This window comes from Chelonia mydas, chromosome 1 (assembly GCF_015237465.2).
Source record: "Chelonia mydas isolate rCheMyd1 chromosome 1, rCheMyd1.pri.v2, whole genome shotgun sequence".
Lineage (NCBI taxonomy): Eukaryota > Metazoa > Chordata > Testudines > Cheloniidae > Chelonia > Chelonia mydas.
This window is the reverse complement of record NC_057849.1, coordinates 237,921,095-237,944,685: the sequence shown is the minus strand read 5'-3', so window position 1 is coordinate 237,944,685 and position 23,591 is coordinate 237,921,095. Positions and strand designations below refer to the sequence as shown.

General features: G+C 44.9%; 1 protein-coding gene across 1 annotated transcript in view; it reads left to right on the top strand.

Moving 5' to 3' along the window:
- The window catches only part of LOC102940996 (cat eye syndrome critical region protein 2), a 139,932-nt gene that overhangs the window by 45,876 nt on the left and 70,465 nt on the right, over positions 1-23,591 (top strand). Inside the window, exon 2 of the mRNA XM_037877703.2 lies at positions 15,089-15,183. Coding sequence (XP_037733631.1) covers positions 15,089-15,183 — 95 coding nt within the window. The remainder of the gene's footprint in view (positions 1-15,088; positions 15,184-23,591) is intronic.

Below are 23,591 nucleotides of genomic sequence, written 5' to 3'. Positions count from 1 at the left end.
AAGTTGAGTTCCATTGTGCACATAAAGCAGGTATTCAGCGTCTTTGTGATGTATGGAAAATATAGTGTAACCTCCCCAGGCTTCTTGAGTAAAGAATTAATTTTCTAAGAATTTATTAAGTAAATCCGTTAACAAAGTGATGAATTAAATTTTATCTAATTAAAAAGGAATAAAAAAACCCAACCCTGGGTCGTTTCAGAAATGTAATATCTGCCAGTTTCTTCTTTGTCCAGATGACCTTAGTAATAGAATAACTCAAACACCTAAAATTCCCCATAAACTTAAAACTCTGAACTCTTGTGCATAGACTATAGTTGGAGAAGTTAGGTTGAATTAAGTCAGATTTATTAAAGATTGTTATATCTAATGGTTATGGTTGTATCTAATAGTTATGGTTGTATAGGCTACAGGGCTAGCTCATGATGCTCTTAGGTGGGGCCAATATGTTTGAAATCAGAGGTAGCAAAACCAGTCATTTACCAATGATACCATGGGGCGGGGAATATGGGAATAAAAAATTGTCTTTAAAAATCAATTTAATTTACTCAGGGATTACAGACACTAAAATGTTCCTTAATCATAATCATATAGTTATTGCATGACCTCACTACAAGGCAGAGTTGAGATGTTTGGACTTACATTTCCACAGCTTACCATGTTTGGATTTATTTAAAGTTTAACCTTAACTCTCAATTTCCTGGCTTTATATTATAATATAATGCTTGGTTTTGGGATAATTACAACCTCCCAGTAATGGTTGGGGTTTTTTTTTTACACTGACTTTACTGATACATACTCTCAACTTTAACTCCATTGTAAAGTAGTTTTTAGTCTGGGAATAAGATCATGCTAAATTACCCTGAATCCAGTGGCCCATTCTGTCCCCTCCCAATATTTGGGACTCCTGCTTTTTGCCATTATGTGAGCTTGTCCTTTAAAACGCTTAGCCATTTGACATTGTATATAGCCAATGGTGAGTATTAGCATTTGTGCAGATAAGCATGTTGTGCCAGAAAAGTTAGATACTTGTTCTAAAGGATGAATGCAGTAGACTAGGCTGTATTCCAGCTCTTTCAGAAATGCTGCTAGAACAAAGAACTGGTCTCCCTTTTTGTGCCTTTTATCTCCTTATATGCTCCCTTTCACCTGGAAATCAGACTGGCACATTGGAAACATGCCCCTTTCAGTCCGAGAGGCAGGTGGGACAAGCTGGCTTTGATTCCAGGCCCCAGCTCTGCAGCTTGGCTAGAAATCAATGTGGCTGCACTTTTGAAATGCTTTTAATGCAATGTTAAACAAGGTCCCTTGAGCTCTGGCCCTGCATAAGGAACTTATGTTTCTGGAAAGTGCAGAAAGTCAATGACCCAGGCCTGGCCGTGGTGGAATTCTGCTGCCGTTCAGCTGAGAATTTACTCTGTGCTGGGGTTTATTTGAGGGGGAAATGAAGCTTGGTTGTTGTGGTTTGATAACTTCCTTCTGTGCGAGTAACCCTAGAATGGGCAGAGCTGACAATCTCTTGAGTGGAGGCTCTTTTGATTGGGGTGGATGTGGTTCAGAGGTTACTCAGCTGAAATGACCTCTGGGATCTGCTGTGTGCCAGGAGAGAATGAGTTGAAAACAGTTTTTGGGTATGCAGTGTGGCTAAAAAAAAATCTTATGCTTGGTTTGCAAGAAATACTATCGTGTCTACCAACAAAGGTGATATTCAGGCACCTTTACTCCATAGGTGAGTTGAACAAGTAGGATCATAAGAATGCCATAATCAAACTGTTGGTGAATCTCATCTTTGGAAGTGGGCAGTATTGGATCCTTGGGAGGTTTTGTGGGATACCTTTTGGTACAGGCTCAATATATACCACAGTATGGGGGGCTGGTAATGGCAACAGCATGGCTATAAGTAGCATGAAAACACGAGGCTGTCTGAAGAATTCTGAACAGAGATGGGGGCCTTCTTCTCATAGAGCTATGTTGGTTTTTTTCATTATTTGTACCATTCCCGAAAGTGTGCTGGGCACGTTACAGAACACACAAGATCCAGTCCCTTCCCCATAGAATTTACAATCTAATTTTAAAGACGATGGAATATGTGCAGTAATAAAGGGGGAAGAGAAGACAAAGATAACTGATGATATCAGTTCCTCAGGTCTGTTGTGTGCACATCTTAGTGGTTCCATTAGTCACATCTAACAAATATAAATGGTAGTTGTGAACATGGTGTTTGCATTCTGTGAAAAACCCTTATGCTGGAGCCAATATTGGTTTCCAGGGCAGAACTTCTGAAAACATACTTATTTTGTGAAGCAAAGCTATTGCAGCCGTTCCACACCCTGAATGTTATGTTTTGCCTTAGTGTTTGTTATTTTGGTATCTCTCTCTATTTTAATCCCTGAAAATCAGGGACCCTTTAGGGCATCGACATTCCACTTGTATGGTGATTATAGACTTGTAGGGAGAGGGCTCCATGCAAGGGAGATCTAGCCATTATAGCCTTGTCTAAATAGACATTTTCCTTAAAATCTCCCTTCTAGTTCACTATTGTGGTTCAGCCCCGTTTGTGGTAGCAACAGTGGAAGTGTTAGTGTACACCGGACACAAGCGTATTTACCACTTTGTCATCTAGAACTGCTTGGAGTAGGGTTAGACAACATGATGCAAATGCTTGTGACCTGAGTATCCTGGCAACACCCATTGTTGCTAGTATCAGTTGAGATGCACCCTTACGAGAGTTTTTAAGAGAAAAGCCTCCTTAGACAAGATCTATACAGTCTCTCTATCACTGAGAGGTCTGTAAACTATCCAGTTAGATTCTTGTTGTATTAAGCCTGATAGGAGATTTAGGCACTATCTCTGTTTTATAGATGTGGGAAACCAAAGCATAATGTTGAATTGACTTGCCCAGTGTAACACACAAGCAGTCTGTAACAAAATGGGGAATAGAAATTGAGTTTTCTTGTCCCCAGATCTGTGCTTTAACCACAAGATCATCCTTTTCAAAAAGCTGTATATGCAAAAAAGGTTTAATAAACCTGTTATTAACTCTGGTGCTGTACCTAGTGAGGAATCGAATTTCTGTTCTGACAAAATTAAGCCGTTTCAAAGACCCTGGCCTTGATGCAAGTCACAGTCAGTCCTTGCTGTGTTTCACCTCCAGGGTCTGTTGCCACCAGTTTAGTATTTCCTCTGCTAGGAGTCTCCTTAGTCTGTCATTTCTGAGAAATGGAGAGAACTGTGTACTGCTGAGGGAAGGTTTCCAATCAGCAATTTGCAGATAACTGAGGACAAGTTGTATGTAAATTTTTTATTCAGTTTAGCCAATACACAAAATGGCTTTTATACAGAATATATCTGAGAAAAATATCCAGTCTATGCACTAGAAAGATAAAAGAAAGATGGAGCTGGTAAACACTTTACCATCGTTATGTAGAACAGCATGACAGGCCTAGGATCAACTGTGTATTGTCTGACTCCTAAAGACTTGTAAGAGGAGCTCCATTTCACTCTCCTTAGTTTACTCTGGTGTTCACTATCTGCCCCAGCTTTGGAAGTAGCTCAGGCTAGTTCATTGTCATGTCTGGCCAAGAGGTGTTACTCTGAGTTGTTTGCAGTGATGTAATTGTAGTAATGCCCAGTTACTAACAGTGAGTCACAAAGCATTCCAGGACCTTAGGCCTAAAATTGGGTTCTTGTCTTAATTTAACAGTTTAAAACCTGCCCCCCAGATTTTGTCTTCTAATCAGACTCTTCTCCCCAGCTGTGATTAGTGGAATGTGAATTCCTGCCGAGGTTCCTGGTTCTTTTCTCAGCTGCTCTGAGTGGTGAGAGCAGCCGTCTTGGTCACTAAGCAACACGTTGGGTCCTATTTGGTTTTTTTTACTAGCATCCTGTGGAAGATGACGGCTCAGTGGAGCAGGGCAGAACTGTGTGTTCAGCAGGAGAGCTGAGGAAGTGTGGAATTCCAACTGGGATTGAGAGGCCAGCCTGAGAATGTTAGCATGCAATCACTGAGGGACAGATACATTCAGTTTCTACCAGGCTTTAAAAGCGTGGGGGGGCCTTTGTGTGGGTCTGAAGACATTTTGACATGGAGTTGAAGACTGTGCTATGAGTATTTGAAAAGTTAACTTCTCCTTAGATTTATTTTAATGGCTTGGATTCTACAGGGATAGGCACCATCAAAAATAACGGAGATACGTTTGCATTAAGACAGGTTTCAGAGTAGCAGCCGTGTTAGTCTGTATTCGCAAAAAGAAAAGGAGTACTTGTGGCACCTTAGAGACTAACAAATTTATTTGAGCATAAGCTTTCGTGAGCTACAGCTACAGCTCACTTCATCGGATGCAAATTTAATTTGACATCAAAATACACAGACACTACTGTATTGATGTGATACATTTCCCCCACCTTCTATTAAAGACCACAGTTTTTGTATTAACATATAACTCCATTGTGGAAGTTGTCTGGGGGCAAAGCTGGTGCTTCTGGCAGCTAAACAGGGGGTAGGGTTGTGATTTTTGCCACCTCGAACAGATGGAAAGCAGTTTGGGACTGTGAAAGACGCACATTAGCTGGAGGTTTCTGCTAAATGATCAGCAGTGAGCTAGTTTACAATATGACAGATTTCAGAGTACCAGCCGTGTTAGTCTGTATTCGCAAAAAGAAAAGGAGTACTAGTGGCACCTTAGAGACTAACCAATTTATTTGAGCATAAGCTTTCGTGAGCTACATGAAGTGAGCTGTAGCTCACGAAAGCTTATGCTCAAATAAATTGGTTAGTCTCTAAGCTGCCACTAGTATTCCTTTTCTTTTTGCTGGTTTACAATGTTTGTCTTCCAATGTCGTCTTTAAGGTTCAGACTAACCCCACTGAGAGAGGCAGTTCACACTTCTCAGAGTGATTGTTTCAGGCTGCCTACATACGCAGGATAACAATATGGCATTGGTTTATGATCATTTCACCTTTTCAAAGTTTTCTTTGCTAAAACCAAAAGATATTTTTGAAATGGAAGTTTGGATTTCAGAGTACAATTTTGTGGCAAGAGGAAATGCTATGCAATCATGGAATAGATGGGGCCCGGTGCGTACTGACAGCAAGCTTTATAAACACCATAGTTCCAATCTGTTCAGCTTCAAACAGAGATCTGTGGTTTCTCCCTGCTTTTACTCAGAGTAAGTATTATCCTTATTTTTGATGTTGCTAGCACTATGAGAAGACCAATCTCCTTGTTGAATCACTGGCTATGGTTTATTTGTGGTAGGTATTTAGATCTGACTGCACTGGAAGTAGCAGGGGATAGCAGCTGAAGGGGAATTAGAATGGCTGGCTGGAAAGATGAAATTAAAGGGAAATGCAGGGCTTTAAACCCTTTTATATCTTGGTGGTGTTTTCCTTTAGCATTGCATCCTGCTTTCTCTCTGGGGGAGTGCAGTGTGATGTGGGAACCTTTTCCTCAAATAGAAAAGTTGGACTATTGCTGTGGTTGAAGATGGGCAATAGAACCACAATCCTTGAAATTGGGCTAATGGAACCTTCTTAATTCTTAGGAAGGTGTTCTCTAAATATTTTTTGTCCCAGCACACAAGAAGATGGGTCCTCCTCAAGTGGTAATATCCCTGTGTGTGATAGTGTAGGATGTGGGTGAGTGGTGGAGGTGCTCTTCCCTCTATGCAGAACTTTCATGGTGCTAGTGTTCCAAACCACTGCTTGGCTTATATGGCTGCTGTTGTATCATGTCTTAGACAGGAATGATGGCAAACCACAAACTTTAGTTGACACTTTACAACGAGGAAACTAGAAAAGTGAAAGTTGGCATGAATAGACATGTTGTTTAGTCTAAATATGCAATGAACCATGCAAATCCCTATAGAAAGTTAATACTATTTCAACTAAGACTTGAAACCTTTACAGAAATTTTAGCCAAGTAGTCCACTTCAGGTATTGGTGTCCATTCTTTCTCTGTCCCCTATCCACATGCTAGGCAGATGAGCACTACAGCCAGACCTAAAATGGAGAACGTCCATATCCTGATCTCATCCTCTGGCTGGAGAGGAGGAGTTTTGAAATCAGATTATTATCTCAAGCCTTTTGGCTTTGGAGCTACAGCCTGTTCACCACGTTGCCAATGGGTTTAAAAGCTTAACAGAACTCTCAGCAGATACTCAGGAAGCCTCTTACTGTAGAAGATGGCGACATCACAGGATCAGCTGTTCTGTATTTATCACACTGCACTGTAGTCACTGGATCTAAACCGATGATGCCTCTGGGGATAACATCGAGCACTGGTGTATAGACAGCAGATAGCAGTGCTGATGCTATTCCCTAATAAGTATGTGATTGCAGTCATCTTACAGCGCTATGTAAAACATAGTTGCTACGAGCTTTGAGCTGTTTGTAACCACATGGCCAGTGAAGGGGGACACTAAATTGCAGCATGTGTGGATGGGCTCCCGCCTTCACCAAGTGAAATACAGCTAGTGGTTTGTGGATGGGTGTGTCTCAAGTTTTTGGAGCTTAAAAACTTTCCCTGGTTTATGCAGCAGTGTGTTAACTGCAGAAAAGTCTAGCATCTAGTTAGCCTCCTGCTGACCTCCATCCCTCTCCCCTAGAGAGACCAACCTAGTTATAAAGTCATCTGTCATCCCATTAAAAAATTGGAGCTTAAGCTATCTGTTGGTGCTGCTGTCAAATGGTGTGAATGCAACTGATATACAGGTGGTACTAATGGGAGAGATTCATTCTAGGCAACAAATTGTACCTTGCCTATGAGGTACAAAATAAGGCTGTTCCAGATATTCACGTGGTTATTGTCTTCTCTTCTACTGAAGTGCTGGAGTTATTTTCAACTACAGAAGACAAATTCGTGGGTGGAGCCTGCACATTTTGTCCCCCTCCTATTTGAAGCATGATCAGTGCTGTTCCATTTTAGAACCTGATCCTTATTCTTCAACCAGCATAACTGACATATGGATAAATGGGGTAGATGATCTGCTCTGGAGGAGAGGGGATTTTGAAAGGGAGGAGCTATCTGTTAGTGAGAGAAAACAGCATGATCTCCAGGTGATTTGTCTGCTAATAACATTGCTGAAAAACAGAGGTGATGCATTGGCTAGAACAGGAACCTGGAGTCTAGACTCCTGAGTTATCTTATCAGCCATGTCACTGAATAAAGTGTGCCCTTGCTAAAGTCAGTTGTTCTGTGGCAGTTTCCCCACCTGTAAAATGGGGGATATTACCGCCTTCCCTCACAAAGGTGTTGTGAAGCTTCATTAAATGCTTGTTAAAGCTTTAAGAATTTTGGAGAAAGATGCTATCGGAGTGCATAGTGCTAATATTTGATTACTGAATAGGAACCATTAGCTTGTTACTTCACTGCTCCAAATGTTCTGCAGCCCTGGTAAGAAACTGTTATCAACACGAATTTTAAGCCTATTATTTTAGGGATTGAGACTGCACAGTGCAAAGCATAAAATACAAAACACAGCTAGACCTTGCCCGAAGTGGCTTACAGAGCAGACAAGACACGATGGAAGCCAAGAGGAAGGAGTACATTATTGTCATTATTGATACGCAGCTTTGGGGCATTGTGGGCACGTAGGTTAAACATTTTAAGCACTGTTAAGATAGACATTGGGGCCTGCTGTTATTTGTATTACTGTAGTGCCTAGAAGCTGAAGCCAAGGACCAGGATGTCATTGTGCTAGGTGCTGTACAAACAGAACAAAAGCCCCAAAGAGCTTACAATGTAAGACAAGAGATAACAGTGCAGGCAGACAGGAAGTACAAGGAAACAATGAGACACTATTGGCTAGCATGATAGGCAGCGCTCTCAATACACCAGCATCCTCGCCATGGGTGAGGTTTTCTTAGGGATCACAGCAAACGAGAGTTTTAGGAGGTACCGTGCCAAATCATGTTTAAATATTCCAGCCTGCATAAAAATATTCTCCCCTAAATATTCTCCCCTAAATCAAAACACGCTTCGAGTCCATCAACTGTTGAAGTTGTATTCAGTTTTTTCAAATCTAGTTAAGTTTAACTTACCCGTATTCAAAATCAGTTCACGGAATCTGTTTTAGAGGCAGGAGCAGGGCTGGTGGGGAAGAGGAAGACGAAGGTTTTCCCATCAGGCCTCTGATTCATGGGCAGCGGGTGAGATTTGTTTTTGCCATTGGCAGTTGATGTGGCTGTCAGGTTTTTCTGGCCATTGTGGAGTCATGCCACAATCTCTCTCTGATTTTTAGTTTATAACCATCTCTTTTGTATTAAGCTGTCATCTCGCACCTCTACTCAGCCCTATTGTAACATTATGCCCCCTGTTATAATGGACTCCACATAGACTCCAAAGTGTACTTATAAAAAGTGGAAGGGGCAGAAACTCAGAAGTCTCAAAACACACGAGCATTAGAAACAGATTTGAAGAGCAAAAAAGATGGAGGAAGGTTTTTGTCCTCCTGCCACCTTCCCTTTGCATCAGAAATTGCTATTTCCCATGCAGAATTTGCTCCCACCCTTCCTATACCCTTCGTCTCTGCATACAAGAGCCAGTAAGCCCAAAATATTATCTACTGGGGCCACTGAACTGTTGCTTGTTGTTAAGCCTCTTCCTCTTTCCCTGTGAGACGGCTGTAGAATGCTGGCTGCTTCAGAGTTAATAGTCCCCGGTGGATGAGGTGCCAAGAAGCTGTTTCCTTGAGGAGAGCTGTCGATTAGGTTCCTGTTGCCAGGAGTCAGGGCAGCAAGGGGTGGAGGGGGGGAGGTTTGACACTTAACTCTGGCATTGTCTTTTGTCTTTGCTGTGGAGGCAGTTCAAATACAGAATGGTGGGGGGGGGGGCGCTGGCGCTTTTAGCTCAGGAAGCCATAAAACACTCGAGCATCTTATTGAAAATGGGTAATAGACGGGCTCTTGTGGTGCAACTGCCTACAGGACTGCAGGGAAGCAAGGACACTGGGCAGTTTGGGAAGGGGTGCTTAGCCACAGCTGTGGCGGGCAGGAGGAGTGCTGCACAAATACAAATCTGAATGGTGTTGCCAAGCCACCTATCAGTGAAATGAAGGCACAGGAGCCAGAGAGTAACGTTTGTGTGGCTGAGGCAGTGGGAGTGGAATCTCCTGGCAAATATTTGGGAAATGGACATCTACTGTCCATGACATGTAAGTTAATCTGATCTGGAGACTCCATCAGGATCTGGAACCTTCCAGATTTCTTTCCATGATTTCTACCCTTTACCAAAACATCCAGTGTGCTGCCATCTGGGTTCCTGGAGTGGGGTAACCTTAGGGATCCCATTTTTTCTCCTCTCTCTTCCATTCGCTGCAATTTCACAGCCAAAGAGGGCCTCTGTTGTTTTGGAGCCCATTAGCTCTCCTAGGTGCTGGGTGGATGGTATAACTTGACCGCAACATAAAACACTCTCTAGGGCCAAGTATGCTGCCTGTGCAACAAGCTCAAAACCTCCCCCTCAGGATTCCCCTCCCCTGCAGGGCAGCATCATGCTGGGATTACCAGATCAGGCAGCCACTTCGGGCTCATCCAGATATAGCTGGATGTTTCCCAATCAACAGTCTTTAACTGGGATGTTTGAATAATTTGAATGGTCTCTTCTTAGTTTACTTCTGACTGTAGTGTGGAAGTGGGTCTTTGTGGGTGTCATTCCTCCCCCAAATATGAGTAGCATGTTACTGTTCACCTGTGGCTCAAGCTATCCTGAGCAGGTTAGTGGAAGAATCTGTTGTAGTCTGTGATCATTTTCCCTGTGTTGATTGCTCCCATTACCAAAAGGGATTGAATGAGTGTTCTCTTGGATTTTCCTGGTGATATTTGAGCGTAAGGGGTAAATACAAGTTCAGGGGTCCAGGGCAGTTAAACTGGGAGGAGGTGTCACACTCTTATATCTGGCAAGTATTGCAAGCTAGTACTGTCTGCTTTCAGAAGCCCAGTGTCCAGATGAGGGTGGTTGCTTCTTTCCCCAGCTATGAGAACAGCTGATTAAATAATGGGAGGGGGAAATGGGAATGGTCAGGCTGAGATGTAAAGCAGATGTGTCAGCCTTGGGGAACCCTTGGATAAATAGTGTGGATTGGAAGTGTGATAAAAAACCAATTCCAGGTTTCCCCATCTTTGTGCCTAAGCTGGACAACTGTATTCCTTTCTTTACCCCTCCATGTGGCATGCCCTTTATCTTCTGACCAATTAATTTTTTTCAGAGAAAAGCTTGCAGTCTTTTTCAGAGGCACTAAAGCTATGTCTCAGATGAGGAAATGTACTCTGTGAAGAACTTGACTAATCCTCAGGAATGCTTTTTAAACCCCTGATGTCCACACATGCAAAGTGTTTCGTCGGATTTTTATGTGTTCCAAGGACTGTTTGGAGTAGATGCTGCTTTTCAACGGGTCCAAGAACTGTCTCAGGCAAAACTGTTTCAGACTACACTATTTTAGCTACACTATAGATGCAGAGTAGATGAAAGTGTGGAACTGTGGGATCAATACCCAGAAGGCATTGTCACTGAAAGTTTAGTATGGCAAGAGTGGTGATACAGGACAAAAGAGCATGGGGTTATTAAACTGATTTGCAGTGGAGAGCATGGACATACCTAACCTTGTGTGCTAAACTGATTCTGTCCAACCAGTTCAATTACAGGCGGGTCAGTTCTCTAGCATAGACATAGCATTAGAATTCTGTCCCATTACCTCATCAGACCAGTCTGCTTGCCTTTCAGAACACCTGCTCTCTGTGTCCTTAAACATTTAGTGCCTGCTGGTTTTGGACCTGGCTTCCGAAGCAAAAGCACCCAAATGTTGTGTTCCGTGGTCCATAGTGACAGCTTGCCAGAGAGCTGGAGTGTCACCGTTAACTTGAATTGACCTTTCATCAGAAATAAATGGACACAAGCATTTTTGCTGGTTTCTATATCGTCTCTGAGTTGATGTTTATAACAGTTTTTAGGATATTCATTGCTGGGATACCAACACACTAATTTTCATTATTTGGTTCTTTGAGTTCACCAGCAGTAACCTGCACGTGTTGATCAGCTTTATCCTCACCTGGACACTGAAAGCTGCTTTTTTTGGATTCTGCAGGCACAGATGCCTTTGAGCTGTACTTGTAACACTCCAATTATCGGAAAGGCCCCTGCACCTATGTGTACCCTACAGACCCTTCAAGGAAGGAGTGAGGTAGAAACTGAGAACAAGACACAACAGCAAGGGCAGAATGTGTTTATAAAAGTTCCTTAACAGTACTCACTTCACACACAGACTTTCAGGGCTTCTAATAGAGCATTGAAAAGGTTAATTATACCTGCCCGAGGTTGTCAGTAAGGGGAAAAGTGGGGAGTAATGTGACTCCTAAGCAGGGCAGAGTATTAGCCTGCCAGACAAGCAACATCTCTCAAAGCAGAACTGCAAGCTATTTCCCAGCTAGTGCTGAGGGATCTATTTCTGCCCTCTCGCCTCCCCCGGATAACCCTGCTTCAGGCCAGTGCTTCTCCTTGGTGAGGTGGTTACCCTTGCTCTGTGCAATGTGCTTTTTCCCAACAGCCATTGCATGACACAGAGGGATTTAGTCATGGGGCTGGGGGGAGGGAAAGACGTTAAACAGGCTTTTCCCTAATGAGCTGTGACGCCAGCTGGAGAGGGGGAGAATCCTGCTTTTCTCCTGTCCGTTGCTCTCTGAAGCTACAGAGGAGGAGGAGGAGTAACTGGGTCCCCCCTCTGCTGATTTGCTGCCTCTTCTGTTTCCTTTCTGTTCTGTCCCCAAAGCATTTTGGCAAGGTTCAGATTTCTGTGCTCACAGCTCAGTGCTCAAAGAGAAAAGGGAAAAACAAAGGGTTGAGGGAGGGTGGTGAGGAGGGAGAGTCACTTATTGCCCTATCCCAGGACTGAGCTCTGGGCCAGAGCACTGAGGGGTAAAGTGAGTGAGAACCTTGTCTTTCCAGTGAGAGTTTCTTCTCGAAGTGCTGTAATTCCCTGCTGTTATCGTTCTATCATCTCCTGCTTAAACAGTGCACTAGCGATCATCCTGGCTGTATTTCCCCTTGTTCGGACTGAAGTTTAAAAATGTTCTTTCTCTTTTCATACAAAATCTGGGTTAATTGAGTAGATGAAAACATATTAAGAGTATCATGCTAATTCTTTGTTCTCAAGCTGAAACATTAGAACTGCGCTCTGCTTAGTCCCTTTCAGGGCGTGGTGATCCTGCCAAGTGTCCATCCCCACAACTCCCCTTGACTTCAGTGACAGTTATGCACGTGGAAGAACTGCAGGATTAACCTTTTAGGTTAAAATCTTGCCTGGCTGGAGAAAAAATGACATTAAATTAAACAGACCAGTCAGTTGACCACTCGGCAGGAATTAAACTAAAAACCCTGTTCATGCCTGACTGTTCACATTGCATCACCCACGCAGCAGTAGAAAGAAAGATCCCTCTGGGAAAGATTACAAGTCATTATCTTTTTTAAACAGATACCAAAAAGATCACAAGAGCTGTTTGGGTCTGTCAAACATTGGGCTGACACAGAGACTGTGACTAACCCCTCTTCTTGCTCTTTCCTAAAATTTGGTGTGGGTGGAAGGGAGTGATCCCAAGAGTCGGAGATGCTGAACTTCTGGAAGATGAGAACTCAGCTGAGTTTCCGCCTTCCCTAATCCCACTCCCGTTTTAGTTCTGGTGAAGTGTTTGTGTTGCAGCTTTAGAACTGCTTTAAAGCCCAGTTGTCCTTTTTTCCTCCACTGGTTGCAAAGTGACGGGGACATGTCTGAAAAGGTAATGTTAGGAGTGTGCCCTAGGTTTGTATTTTGGTAAATAGGTTTATACCACTGCAGTCCTGGTTGGTCTGATTCCTCACATGTACGTCATCCTCCTTCAACAGCACTTTGCCAGCGCCTTATAGAATGCACATTGCATCTTCACTAGTGACTGGTGAACTCTGACTGTGTAAAGGTCAGAAGTTTTCTACCTCCACCCCCTGTACTTTGAAAACAATCACAGTAGATACTAGGCTATCTTAGTGGATTGTGTCAACTGTTTGATGAGTGTTAGTCAAACAGCATATCGAAAAGGTTCAGGGGAAACAATTTGTGTATACCTTGTTATAAAAGCCCCCACATCCTGGCAAAGACAGAACGCTGAGTGACTGCTTTAATGCACAAAAGTAAGTGCCCTGCGGACAACAAGGATATTTTGGGGGGTGTATGCCCTAAATGGAGTAATCTCATGGATCTCCTTTCTTTCTGTGTCCTAACACTACATTCTCCATGAGCTGGACTTTGTCCGTGGTAAGTTATCTGAACGGGCAGATGTCTTGTCATACTGCTTACCTTTTCTTCCAAGCACATTTTATTGGAAGATGTAACCCTTTAAGCCCTGCAGAAGGTAGATACCGCCAGAATGTTGAGCATTTACCAAACACATTCTTATGTACCTTATGATTCCTATTAATATAGAGATAACATTACCTCATGCAGGTGATGGCAGGCCTAACCATGGGCCACAAAATCTTTTAATTATCATCAGTATTGTCTAGTGGCTAGAGTAGGAAACAAGCAACTTCTAGGACTCTATTCTTTTCTGCCACTAATGTGCAGTGTGGCCATAGGCAAGTCACTTACCCGCACTGTGCCTCAGTTTCCCTATTTGTAAAATGTGTTTATCTCCCCCACAAGGGATATGGTGAGCTCTGTTTACAAAACACCTTGTAAATGTGTAATGTGTAAATCAAAAGTGGTGTTAATGGAAAGATTCCATCATACGTTCCCAATAAAATAATACAAACAGCATTTAATCATTTTAATCGGTTATCAATAATTTTATTGTTGTAATAGCAGGAGTCTAATCAAAGAGTTCTCGGCACTTAAAATGTTTTTCTCATTATTGATTATTCTTTATTATCTAGCCATTAATATAGCCATTTATTTAATAGTGTGTTGGGCAACATCCAGCCATGAATCTGTATTCAGTCTATTGTATACACTAAAACCATAAAGAATAGTCTTATGACTAGGCTATCTATCCATACTACATTTTATTCAATTAACTCTTGCTGTGCACTATCAGTAGTTATTAATGGAAAGTAGATTGCTTTGTGTCATCTTGTGAAGTTTTTTGAACTAAAATTAAGTATTTTTGGTATTGCATAAAATTTTAACCATGTTGAGTAAATATGAATCTATGAATTACCAACAGAAAGAAAATTACCAGTACATTATCTCAGTGCATACAAGATTTGTATTAATCACTGTTTAAGAAGTTTATCCTTTTTATAGGTCACTTCCTGTATTACACATTCTAAGTGAACTCCTTTGTACTGAAATAAGCCATGCTATTTTCCACTGTTCTTTCAAGGAAAGGGAGTTTGGGTACAGATCATGTGGTGTGACAGCACCTTTTCTCTTTTAAAAAATGTTTTCTGAGAGCAAAATCCCTGATTCCCTTCAGGGAAAGGAGCAGCATCTCCATTTGTGGCCTCTGTCCCTCCCCCCATGCTTTCTCCTTTCTCTGCTTACCTATCTGAAATCGGCTGCTCATCCTGGGTGAGTGGGATTTTCAGGCCGTGTTCCTGAACAAGTGTTTTAAGAGCTCACCACTGATAAGTAAGAAAGACTTCCCCTGGTTAAGGAAGAAATGCAGGCAACAGAATTAAATTGTTCAATTTCTGCCTTCTTGCCTCCCATCATCCTCGGATGGAAGAGGCTTTGTGCTACTTACTAGATTACAGTGCCTCAGCCTCACTGGAACAGGGACACCCCATCTTCCATATCTGCTTCTGGACAGAAGGCAAGAGCTGGTGCTAGTAGGTGTGTGGTAAAACCTCTTCAAGGTTTACTTGTGAGTCCTTGTAAGGAAAAAGTAATGAGGATTGATTATAGTGGAAGTTGGTGTGGAAGAATGACACTTCTGCAGAAAAATAAAAAGACAAGTTCAGTTGTGATTGTAGCAGTGGCTGCAGGGGAACGGCTTGGCTGCTCCAGAGGATGGCATTCCCTTGGGTACAGTACACATCAGTTAGGCCATCTGAGGCTTCCTGCTCTTGGTCTGCCAAGGGAGTATTTTGAAGAATTTGATCTTTGTTTCTCTCTTCCCTTCTCAATAGGAACTGGAAGCTGCTCTTCACAGGGATGATGTGGAGTTTATCAGTGACCTGATTGCCTGCCTCCTTCAGGGTTGCTATCAGCGCAGGGACATCACGTAAGTAATCTTGCTCTATGGTTTAAGCCCTTTTGCAAGGGAGCTAATTAACATAGTCACAGGGATGTTACACAGCTTCTGAATGATGCTATAGAAATGATCTGCAGTCACCAACGACCAGGCCATATTGCTCAATAAGTGCAAGGGAGTCCCATTTCTCTTTTACTCTAGCCCCTACTTAAATCACACATCGTTAATATTCACACCCCCCCACTCTTAGGCAAATTCTTTTTTTTTTTTTTAATTATCTTTTACCCTGAGACCACACACCTGTTTTGTACTCTGTGTATTGTTTCCCTTCAGTGTTAGTGATCAGGATATTTGTGTGTTCTTTATAATCTGCCCTCTGCCTGATTAATTTAGAGAAGTCACAGTAAGTGTTTGGAAAATCCGAAGAAGTGAGCTGTAGCTCACGAAAGCTTATGCTCAAATAAATTTGTTAGTCTCTAAGGTGCCACAAGTCCTCCTTTTCTTTTTGTAACTTTTTCAGTTATGCTAAATTATTTGAAAAACGGCACAGAGCTTTATCTTGGAGTGAGTTGGATAGCAGGAGTGGAGAGTCAAATATAGCAACTATTCTCTTGGGAATAGCTAACACTTGGCCTGCGACATCAGAATGAAAGGTTGTTGTTGTGTTGGCCAGGATTCTGAGGTATTCTTCTTGGTGTTTGAAGATCCAAAGGCACTTTTTTGTTAACATCCACCTGGATAGCCCTTAAAAATGAGCAGAAAAGACTTCTGTAGAGTCTCATCCTTTAGAAGAGCTCCCTCCAACAGCAAAGCAATATGCTCCCCTCTGCCCAAAGAGCGAAGCTTCATTTATAACGAAGTGAAAGTGAAGTCTCAGCTTTCTTCACTGAATTCCTATGAACTTGAACGGAGAGCAGAGCATAATTCTGGACATGAGGAAATCTTGCTGCTGGTGGTAGGTAATTGAGTGGGTTCCACTGTATTGCTGGGTTGGCACTGAATGTGGTGCAGAATCTGAATCTGTAAGCAGCTGACTTGGTGGGTAGTGCCCACCCACTGAGCCAAACTGGTGCTTGCCCTCCCTGACTGAATCTGAGATGGAGAGTAGGCTGATCAGAAAGCAGCTGAAACCATATATACTGCTTCTATCAGAATAACCGTAACAGTGGTGTGTAATCCGGAATGTGGAGTTATGGTGTCAGGTGATTTCTATTTCTTCATTTAGAAATAGAAGTAGAAAGGAACAGTCTGGCCATCTCATCTAATCCCCAGTAGCCAATGCAGGATCGTTCCCTAAGTATACTTTTCAGTATTTTGTCCAGTGTAGTTGTAAATGTCTCAAGCATTGGAGTTTCCATAACTTGGTTTAGGAATTTAGGAATTCGTTTAAACTAATCTGCAGTTTAATGTCAACATGTTAGGCACTCTTAAATTGGTTTGAGTGTGCATATGTGGGTTGTAACCGATTTAACTACATCAGTTAAAAAAATTATTTTAGTTAAATAAATACAACTTCTCTGTGTAGATTAGGCCTTGGTTACTGATAAGATGCAACAGGTGGAAGAAACAAACATGACTGTAGAAGGAAGAAGGGGTAACACGAGTGTATTTTTGTGTAGGCTAGCTGTGTGTTCGATGTAGCTTGCCACCTCTGTAGCCATTCTTACTTGTAATGAGGCCCGCAGATCCATGACATGAGGTACTCTACTGTATACAGCCTTCGAGGCAAGCCAGACCTGTCCATCAGAGATATGGGTAGGTGTGGCTCCACTTATGATACAGCGTCAGATTTTGTCTACTTATTCAGCTGCAGGCATGCAGATCAGTTCCTCCGTGCTGCAGAGCAAACTTGAAGAAGAAGAAGTGGGAAAAAAGGCCTTAAAAACTCCAGGTTGTTCAGGTCAGCCTTTATTGGCAGAGAAGATTACCTTTCTCCTCCGTGCCGCTGCTCACCCATCCAAAGTGCGGCATGGCAGAGAAGGCTAAAAAGAGAGAGAAAGCAGACACTCTGACTCGTGCACTTCCCTTGCTGATTAAGAGCCTGCATGGAGATTTGTGCCTGTTCTGTGGAGACCCAGGCCCCCGTCAAATCCTCAAGCATGGGCAGAGTTTCTTGCAGCCTCCTTCCCCGAGCAGGGGAGCTCCCAGCAAACAATGACAGCACCTCAGTAGCAAAATCCCCTGGGTCTGGTACAGGCTTGCAGTGATGCCAGGACCAGCAAGCGGCAGCTCTCCTCCTTCCCCCACAAAACGTGGGTGGAGTGTAGGTTGAAGCACAATATCAAAGGGCCGGGGAAGTTTCCTGTCCAGTCACTGGAGCCTGCGCTCACAGCCATGTCTGTTAACCACAGAGCAGCTCCCTGGCACTTCCCTGCAGCTGCTGCAACAGCAAGGAGCTACTGACAAGGATCAAGAGCCAGAGCCAGGAGAGCCCGGCAAGGGGAGCTCAGGCCCAATCCCTCCCTCCGTTCTACAGCAAGCCAGAGGACAGACACTGAGCAAAAGTGTACTGAGTATTTTGAGCATTGTAAACTACACTTATGAGGTCTGCAGATGTCTCAGGTGACCTGTAGTTATAAATCCCTCACCAGGCCCCCTATGAATATGTGAGTGCGCGGCAGAGATTTTCCTGCTGCACCTAAAGATTGGGAAAGCATCAGGCTGTCCCCCTCAGCTGCCACTGTGGGTCACGATGTCCAATTAATTGAGCTATCATTACCAGCTGCCTCTGTGAATCACCAGGCCCTAATGGTTCTGGTTATTGCTCCCAGCTTCTGTTACAGGTGGCCATGCCTTGCTTCCACCTCCTTCCCCCAGCAAATGGCTAGGGAGGGATGAGAGGGACAGCAGCCCAGACTGGAAAATTGCAAGGCAGTAAGGGACCTCTTGGCCCCACCATTTTCTTTCTACCTCACACTTCCCTCCGGTCTCCATTTTATAAGGCCAGACGGTTCCTCAGTGTGCACCAGGCAAAACGTATCCTGGCACCATTACCAAAAGTAAATGTGCCTTTTTCCATAGTGGTCAGGGACTTGTCATTTCTAAATGGGAGAGATTTTTACCCGTAAGAGTGGCTTCATCGCTATACAGACAGCCAGATGGAGGCAGGCGTTACCTCAGCCCCTTCCTTCAGTCATGAAAACTACCAGGTGCCTCAGGCCAACAAGAATAAATAAATAAAAAAGAGCCATAATCTGATACCCTAAATGCCCCCGCATGCTTTCACCAGCAGTGCTAACATGGGTGAACAGTACTGCCAGTACGGTCCCCCTCAACCTATAAATTACACGGCCTAAGGGCTTCTCACTGAGGAAGAGAAGTCGTGGGGCCTGCAGACAGCCATCCTAGATCTCCTATGAATGGGAGCCGTACAACCTGTCCCTCCTCTTCAGAGGAAACAGAGCCTTACTCTACACTGTTCCTAGTATCCCCTCTCCCCCACAAAAAGTTAAAAGTGCACAGCATGCAGAGTTCTTGTAGCCATGTTGGTCTGAGGACGTTAGATCTTATTAGATATTAGCAGTGGTGAGCTGGAGCCAGTTCCCACCGGTTCGCTAGAACCCGTTGTTAAATTTAGAAGCCCCTTTAGAACCGGTTGTTCTGCGAGGGACAACCAGTTCTAAAAGGGCTTCTAAATTTAACCGGCCAAAAGTGGCGCCTTAGGCGCCGACTCCATGGGTACTCCAGGTCTGGAGCACCCAAAGGAAAAATTTGGTGGGTGCAGAGCACCAACCGGCAGCTCCCCGCCCCGCCCCACCCCCAACCCCAGCTCACCTCCGCTCCACCTCTGCCTCCTCCCCTGAATGTGCCGCCCCACTCTGCTTCTCCTCCCCCCCGCCCCCCCCCCCAGGCTTCCTGCAAATCAGCTGTTCACGCGGGAAGCAGGCTGCAGCTTCGCACTCAGGCCCAAGGAGGCAGAGGTGAGCTGGGGCGGGGGGGGGGGGCATGAGGAGGGCCACCCGCGCTGCAGCAGGTAACCCGGGGGGCGCGCGCAGGGGGACCACTCCTCGCCCCAGGCCACCTCCACCACCTTCGGCCTGAGTGTGAAGCCGCCGCCTGCTTCTCAGCCCTCCCAGGCTTCCTGCCGAAGAGCTGATTCGTGGGAAGCTGGGAGGGGTGGAATGGGGGCGGAGAAGCAGAGCGGGGCGATGCGTTCAGGGCGGAGGTGGAGGTGGAGCGGAGGTGAGCTAGGGCCGGGCGCAGGGCGGGGAGCTGCCGGTGGGTGCTCCAGCCCCGGAGCACCCATGGAGTTGGCGCCTAAGGCACCACTTTTGATGTGATCAGTGGGGGGAGCAGCCGCTCCCCTGCTCCCCCCCAGCTACGCTCCCCCGCCCCTATGAGCCAGAGGGGCCTGCCGGATGCTTCCTGGGAGCTGCCCCAGGTAAGCACCTCCGGGACTCCCCACCTCGTCCCCCAGCAGGTCCCTCTAGCTCTTAGGGTTGGGGTGGGCACCCACTATGGTGGCCCACGAGACCCTCCTGCCTGATTCTGGGGGCAGTCAGGGGACAGGTGAAGGGGGTGGATGGGGCAAGGGTCCTGGGGGGGGGGCATCAAGGAACGCAGGGGGTTGGATGGGGCAGGGGTTGGGCAACGACCCCCTCGTGGGGTGAGGAGGGAACCAGTTGTTAAGTTTTGGCAGCTCATCACTGGATATTAGATGTTACAAAGTGAGTGAGGTAATATCTTTTATTGGACCAACTTCTCTTGGTGATAGATATGAGCTCTTCTGAAGAAGAGCTCTGTGTAAGCTCGAAAGCTTGTCTCTCACCAACAGAAGTTGGTCCATAAGATAGTACCTCACCCTCCTTTGTATCTCAGAAGTCTACAGAGCAGTTCTCGACATCAAGTATGTCAACAGACCCATGAAGAAATCCAATTTCAAGATGGAGACTGTAAAATCCACACTATCTGCCATCCGCAAAGGGAACAGTTTGATATCAGGCACCCTTCAAATCTACTATCTTCATATTCCAAGTTTACAGACTCACAGATACTTCCTGAACTTTGCTCTTGGAGAACAACATTACCAGTGTAGGTCCTTGCTTTTTGGTTTAGCAACTTTTAGCAACTTCAAGTTTTAATTGAAGTGCTGGGAGTGTTAATATGAACTCTCAGCTGGGAGGGGGTGTTTATCTACCTCTTCCTGGGGAACCACCTCATCCAGAGTTCATCTATAAGGATGCTATGGAGTCATGGGTTTGTGAAAGAGACAGTTAGCAGTTTCACCCTATTCCCAATCTCTGAGTGGGAAAAATTACTGTCTTCTACAAAGCTCCTTACTACAGCAAAGACAGGAGAAGCTGAGAAATCTTATCAAACCAGTCAATGTCTCAAGGGAAGTACCTGTTTATATACTTGTGTATCTGCTGGGATCGGTTGTTTTCCACATGGATATTCTTAGAGTATGTCTACACTACAAAATTAGGTCGATATTATAGAAGTCAACTTTTAGAAATCGATTTTATACAGTCAATTGCGTATGTCCACACTAAGTGCATTAAGTCGCCGGAGTGTGTCCTCACTACCATGGCTAGAATTGACTTATGGAGCGGTGCACTGTGGGTAGCTATCCCACAGTTCCCCCAGTCTCCACTGCTCATTGGAATTCTGGGTTAAGCTCCTGTTGCCTGATGGGGCAAAAACATTGTCACGGGTGGTTTTGGGTACAAGTTGTCAGTCGCCCCTCCCTCTGTGAAAGCAATGGCAGGCAATCGTTGCACGCCTTTTTTCTGCGCAGACACCATACCACGGCAAGCATGGAGCACGCTCAGATTACTGCGGCGGTTATGAGCATTGTAAACATCTCGCGCATTATCCTGCAGTATGTGCAGAACCAGAACCTGCAAAAGCAGGCGAGGAGGCGACGGCAGCGCAGTGACGAGAGTGATGAGGACATGGACACAGACTTCTCTCAAAGCACAGGTCCCGGCAGTTTGGACATTCTGGTGGCAATGGGGCAGGCTCATGCCGTGGAACACCGATTCTGGGCCCAGGAAACAAGCACAGACTGGTGGGACTGCATAGTGTGGCAGGTTTGGGATGATTCCCAGTGGCTGCAAAACTTTTGCATGCGTAAGGGCACTTTCATGGAACTTTGTGATTTGCTTTCCCCTGCCCTGAAGCGCAAGAATACCAAGATGAGAGCAGCCCTCACAGTTCACAAGCGAGTGGCTATAGATCTCTGGAAGCTTGCAATGCCAGACAGCTACCAGTCAGTCGGGAATCGATTTGGAGTGAGCAAATCTACTGTGGGGGCTGCTGTGATCCAAGTAGCCAGCGCAATCACTGAGCTGCTGCTATCAAGGGTAGTGACTCTGGGAAATGTGCGGGTCATAGTGGATGGCTTTGCTGCAATGGGGTTCCCTAACTGTGGTGGGGAGATAGACAGAACGCATATCCCTATCTTCGGACCAGACCACCTTGGCAGCCAGTACATAAACAAAAAGGGGTACTTTTCAATGGTGCTGCAAGCACTGGTGGATCACAATGGACGTTTACTGACATCAACTTGGGATGGACAGGAAAGGTATATGACGCTCGCATCTTCAGGAACTCTGGTCTGTTTGAACAGCTGCAAGAAGGGACTTACTTCCCAGACCAGAAAATAACTGTTGGGGGTGTTGAAATGCCTATAGTTATCCTTGGGGACCCAGCCTACCCCTTAATGCCATGGCTCATGAAGCCGTACACAGGCACCCTGGACAGTAGTAAGGAGTTGTTCAACTATAGGCTGAGCAAGTGCAGAATGGTGGTAGAATGTGCATTTGGACGTTTAAAAGCTCGCTTGCGCAGTTTACTGACTCAGTTAGACCTCAGCGAAACCAATATTCCCATTGTTATTGCTGCTTGCTGTGTGCTCCACAATATCTGTGAGAGTAAGGGGGAGACATTTATGGCGGGGTGGGAGGTTGAGGCAAATCACCTGGCCACTGATTACGTGCAACCAGACACCAGGACGATTAGAAGAGCACAGCAGGGAGCTGTGTACCTGGCTAGTGCATCTGAGTTGAAAGTGCTGTCCAGAGCAGTCACAATGGAGCACTTTGGGATAGCTCCCGGAGGCCAATACCATCGAATTGCGTCCACCGTACCCCAAATTCGACCCGGCGATGTTGATTTCAGCGCTAATCCCCTCATCGGGGAGGAGTACAGAAATCAATTTTAAGAGCCCTTTAAGTCGACAAAAATGGCTTTGTCTTGTGAACGGGTGCAGGATTAAATCGATCTAACGCTGCTAAATTCGACCTAAACTCAAAGTGTAGACCAGGGCTTAGCGTGCCTGTGCTTACATGAGAACACTACGGAGCTTCCTCTTAGCCCTCCCTCAGCTATCCCTTATCTACCTCTCAGCAAAAGTATCTCACCTCAGAAGGATTCTTGGATCATTCAGATGGTGGACAAGTCGAAACAGATTCAAGTCAGGTTTTCCAATAGGAGAACCAGTCAGGACAGTTATCACCAGGGATGAAGCCTGGAGGGATGGGTGTTCACACAAGGTCAAGGGCTGTCTAAGGGATCTGGTCCAAACAAGAGAGCAAGCACAGCATAAAGTGGCAAAAACTCAGGGGAATCCTATATGATCTCAAGGCTTTGCTCCCATATCTGGACATCCCTGCTGCTGATCAAGACAGACAACACCTCAGCCATGTCATATATCAGCAAAGGAAACTAGGTCTACAATCTTTCAAAGAGATGCTCACCTTCTGATGACTTAGACAGAGGGGAATCTGCAGTCCGTTTGCTCCCTTCACATCAAAGGGAAAACTAAATGTTTTGGCTGACTGGCTCAGCAGTTAAAAGTTGGATAATCTAAAATGGGAGTGGAGGCCAGAGATGTTCCACCTTCTGGTAAAGGAATTTGGTGTCCGAGCAATAGATCTGTTTGCCTCCCATTTGAAATTCAAGGTGTCCGTGTTCTTAGACTCTCTTGCTGGTGGAATCACAAGACGCCTTGTTGCAAAGATGGCCAAAAGGGTCCCTTACATGCCTTCCCTCCCTTTTCCTCTCCTCACTAGAATGCTAAACAAGATGAGAGAAGCAGCATTCCTAAATCTGGGACTCCCATTCTAGCCAAGGAGGCCTTGGTTCTCTGACTTCCGTGACATGGTACAAATACCTCCCATCTGCTTTTCATTCAGAAGAGATCTGATATTGCAAGGGTCAGCCATGCGTGCATCAGAATCCAGACAGACTGAGCCTATGTGTCTGGTTCTTAAACAGAGCCTCTTAAGCCAAAGAGGTTATTCAGAGAGGCAATAGCCACAATTTTAGTTTCAAGAAGTAAATCAACTAACTCAGCATAGTCCAGGGCCTGACTGAGATTTACCCATTGGTACTAGGACAAAGGTCTCGGCCCTACCTTTGCGTTGGTACCACAGATTCTCAGATTTCTTCACGATGAACTGGCAGCTGTGGACACTGAGGGTCAAGTCACTGCT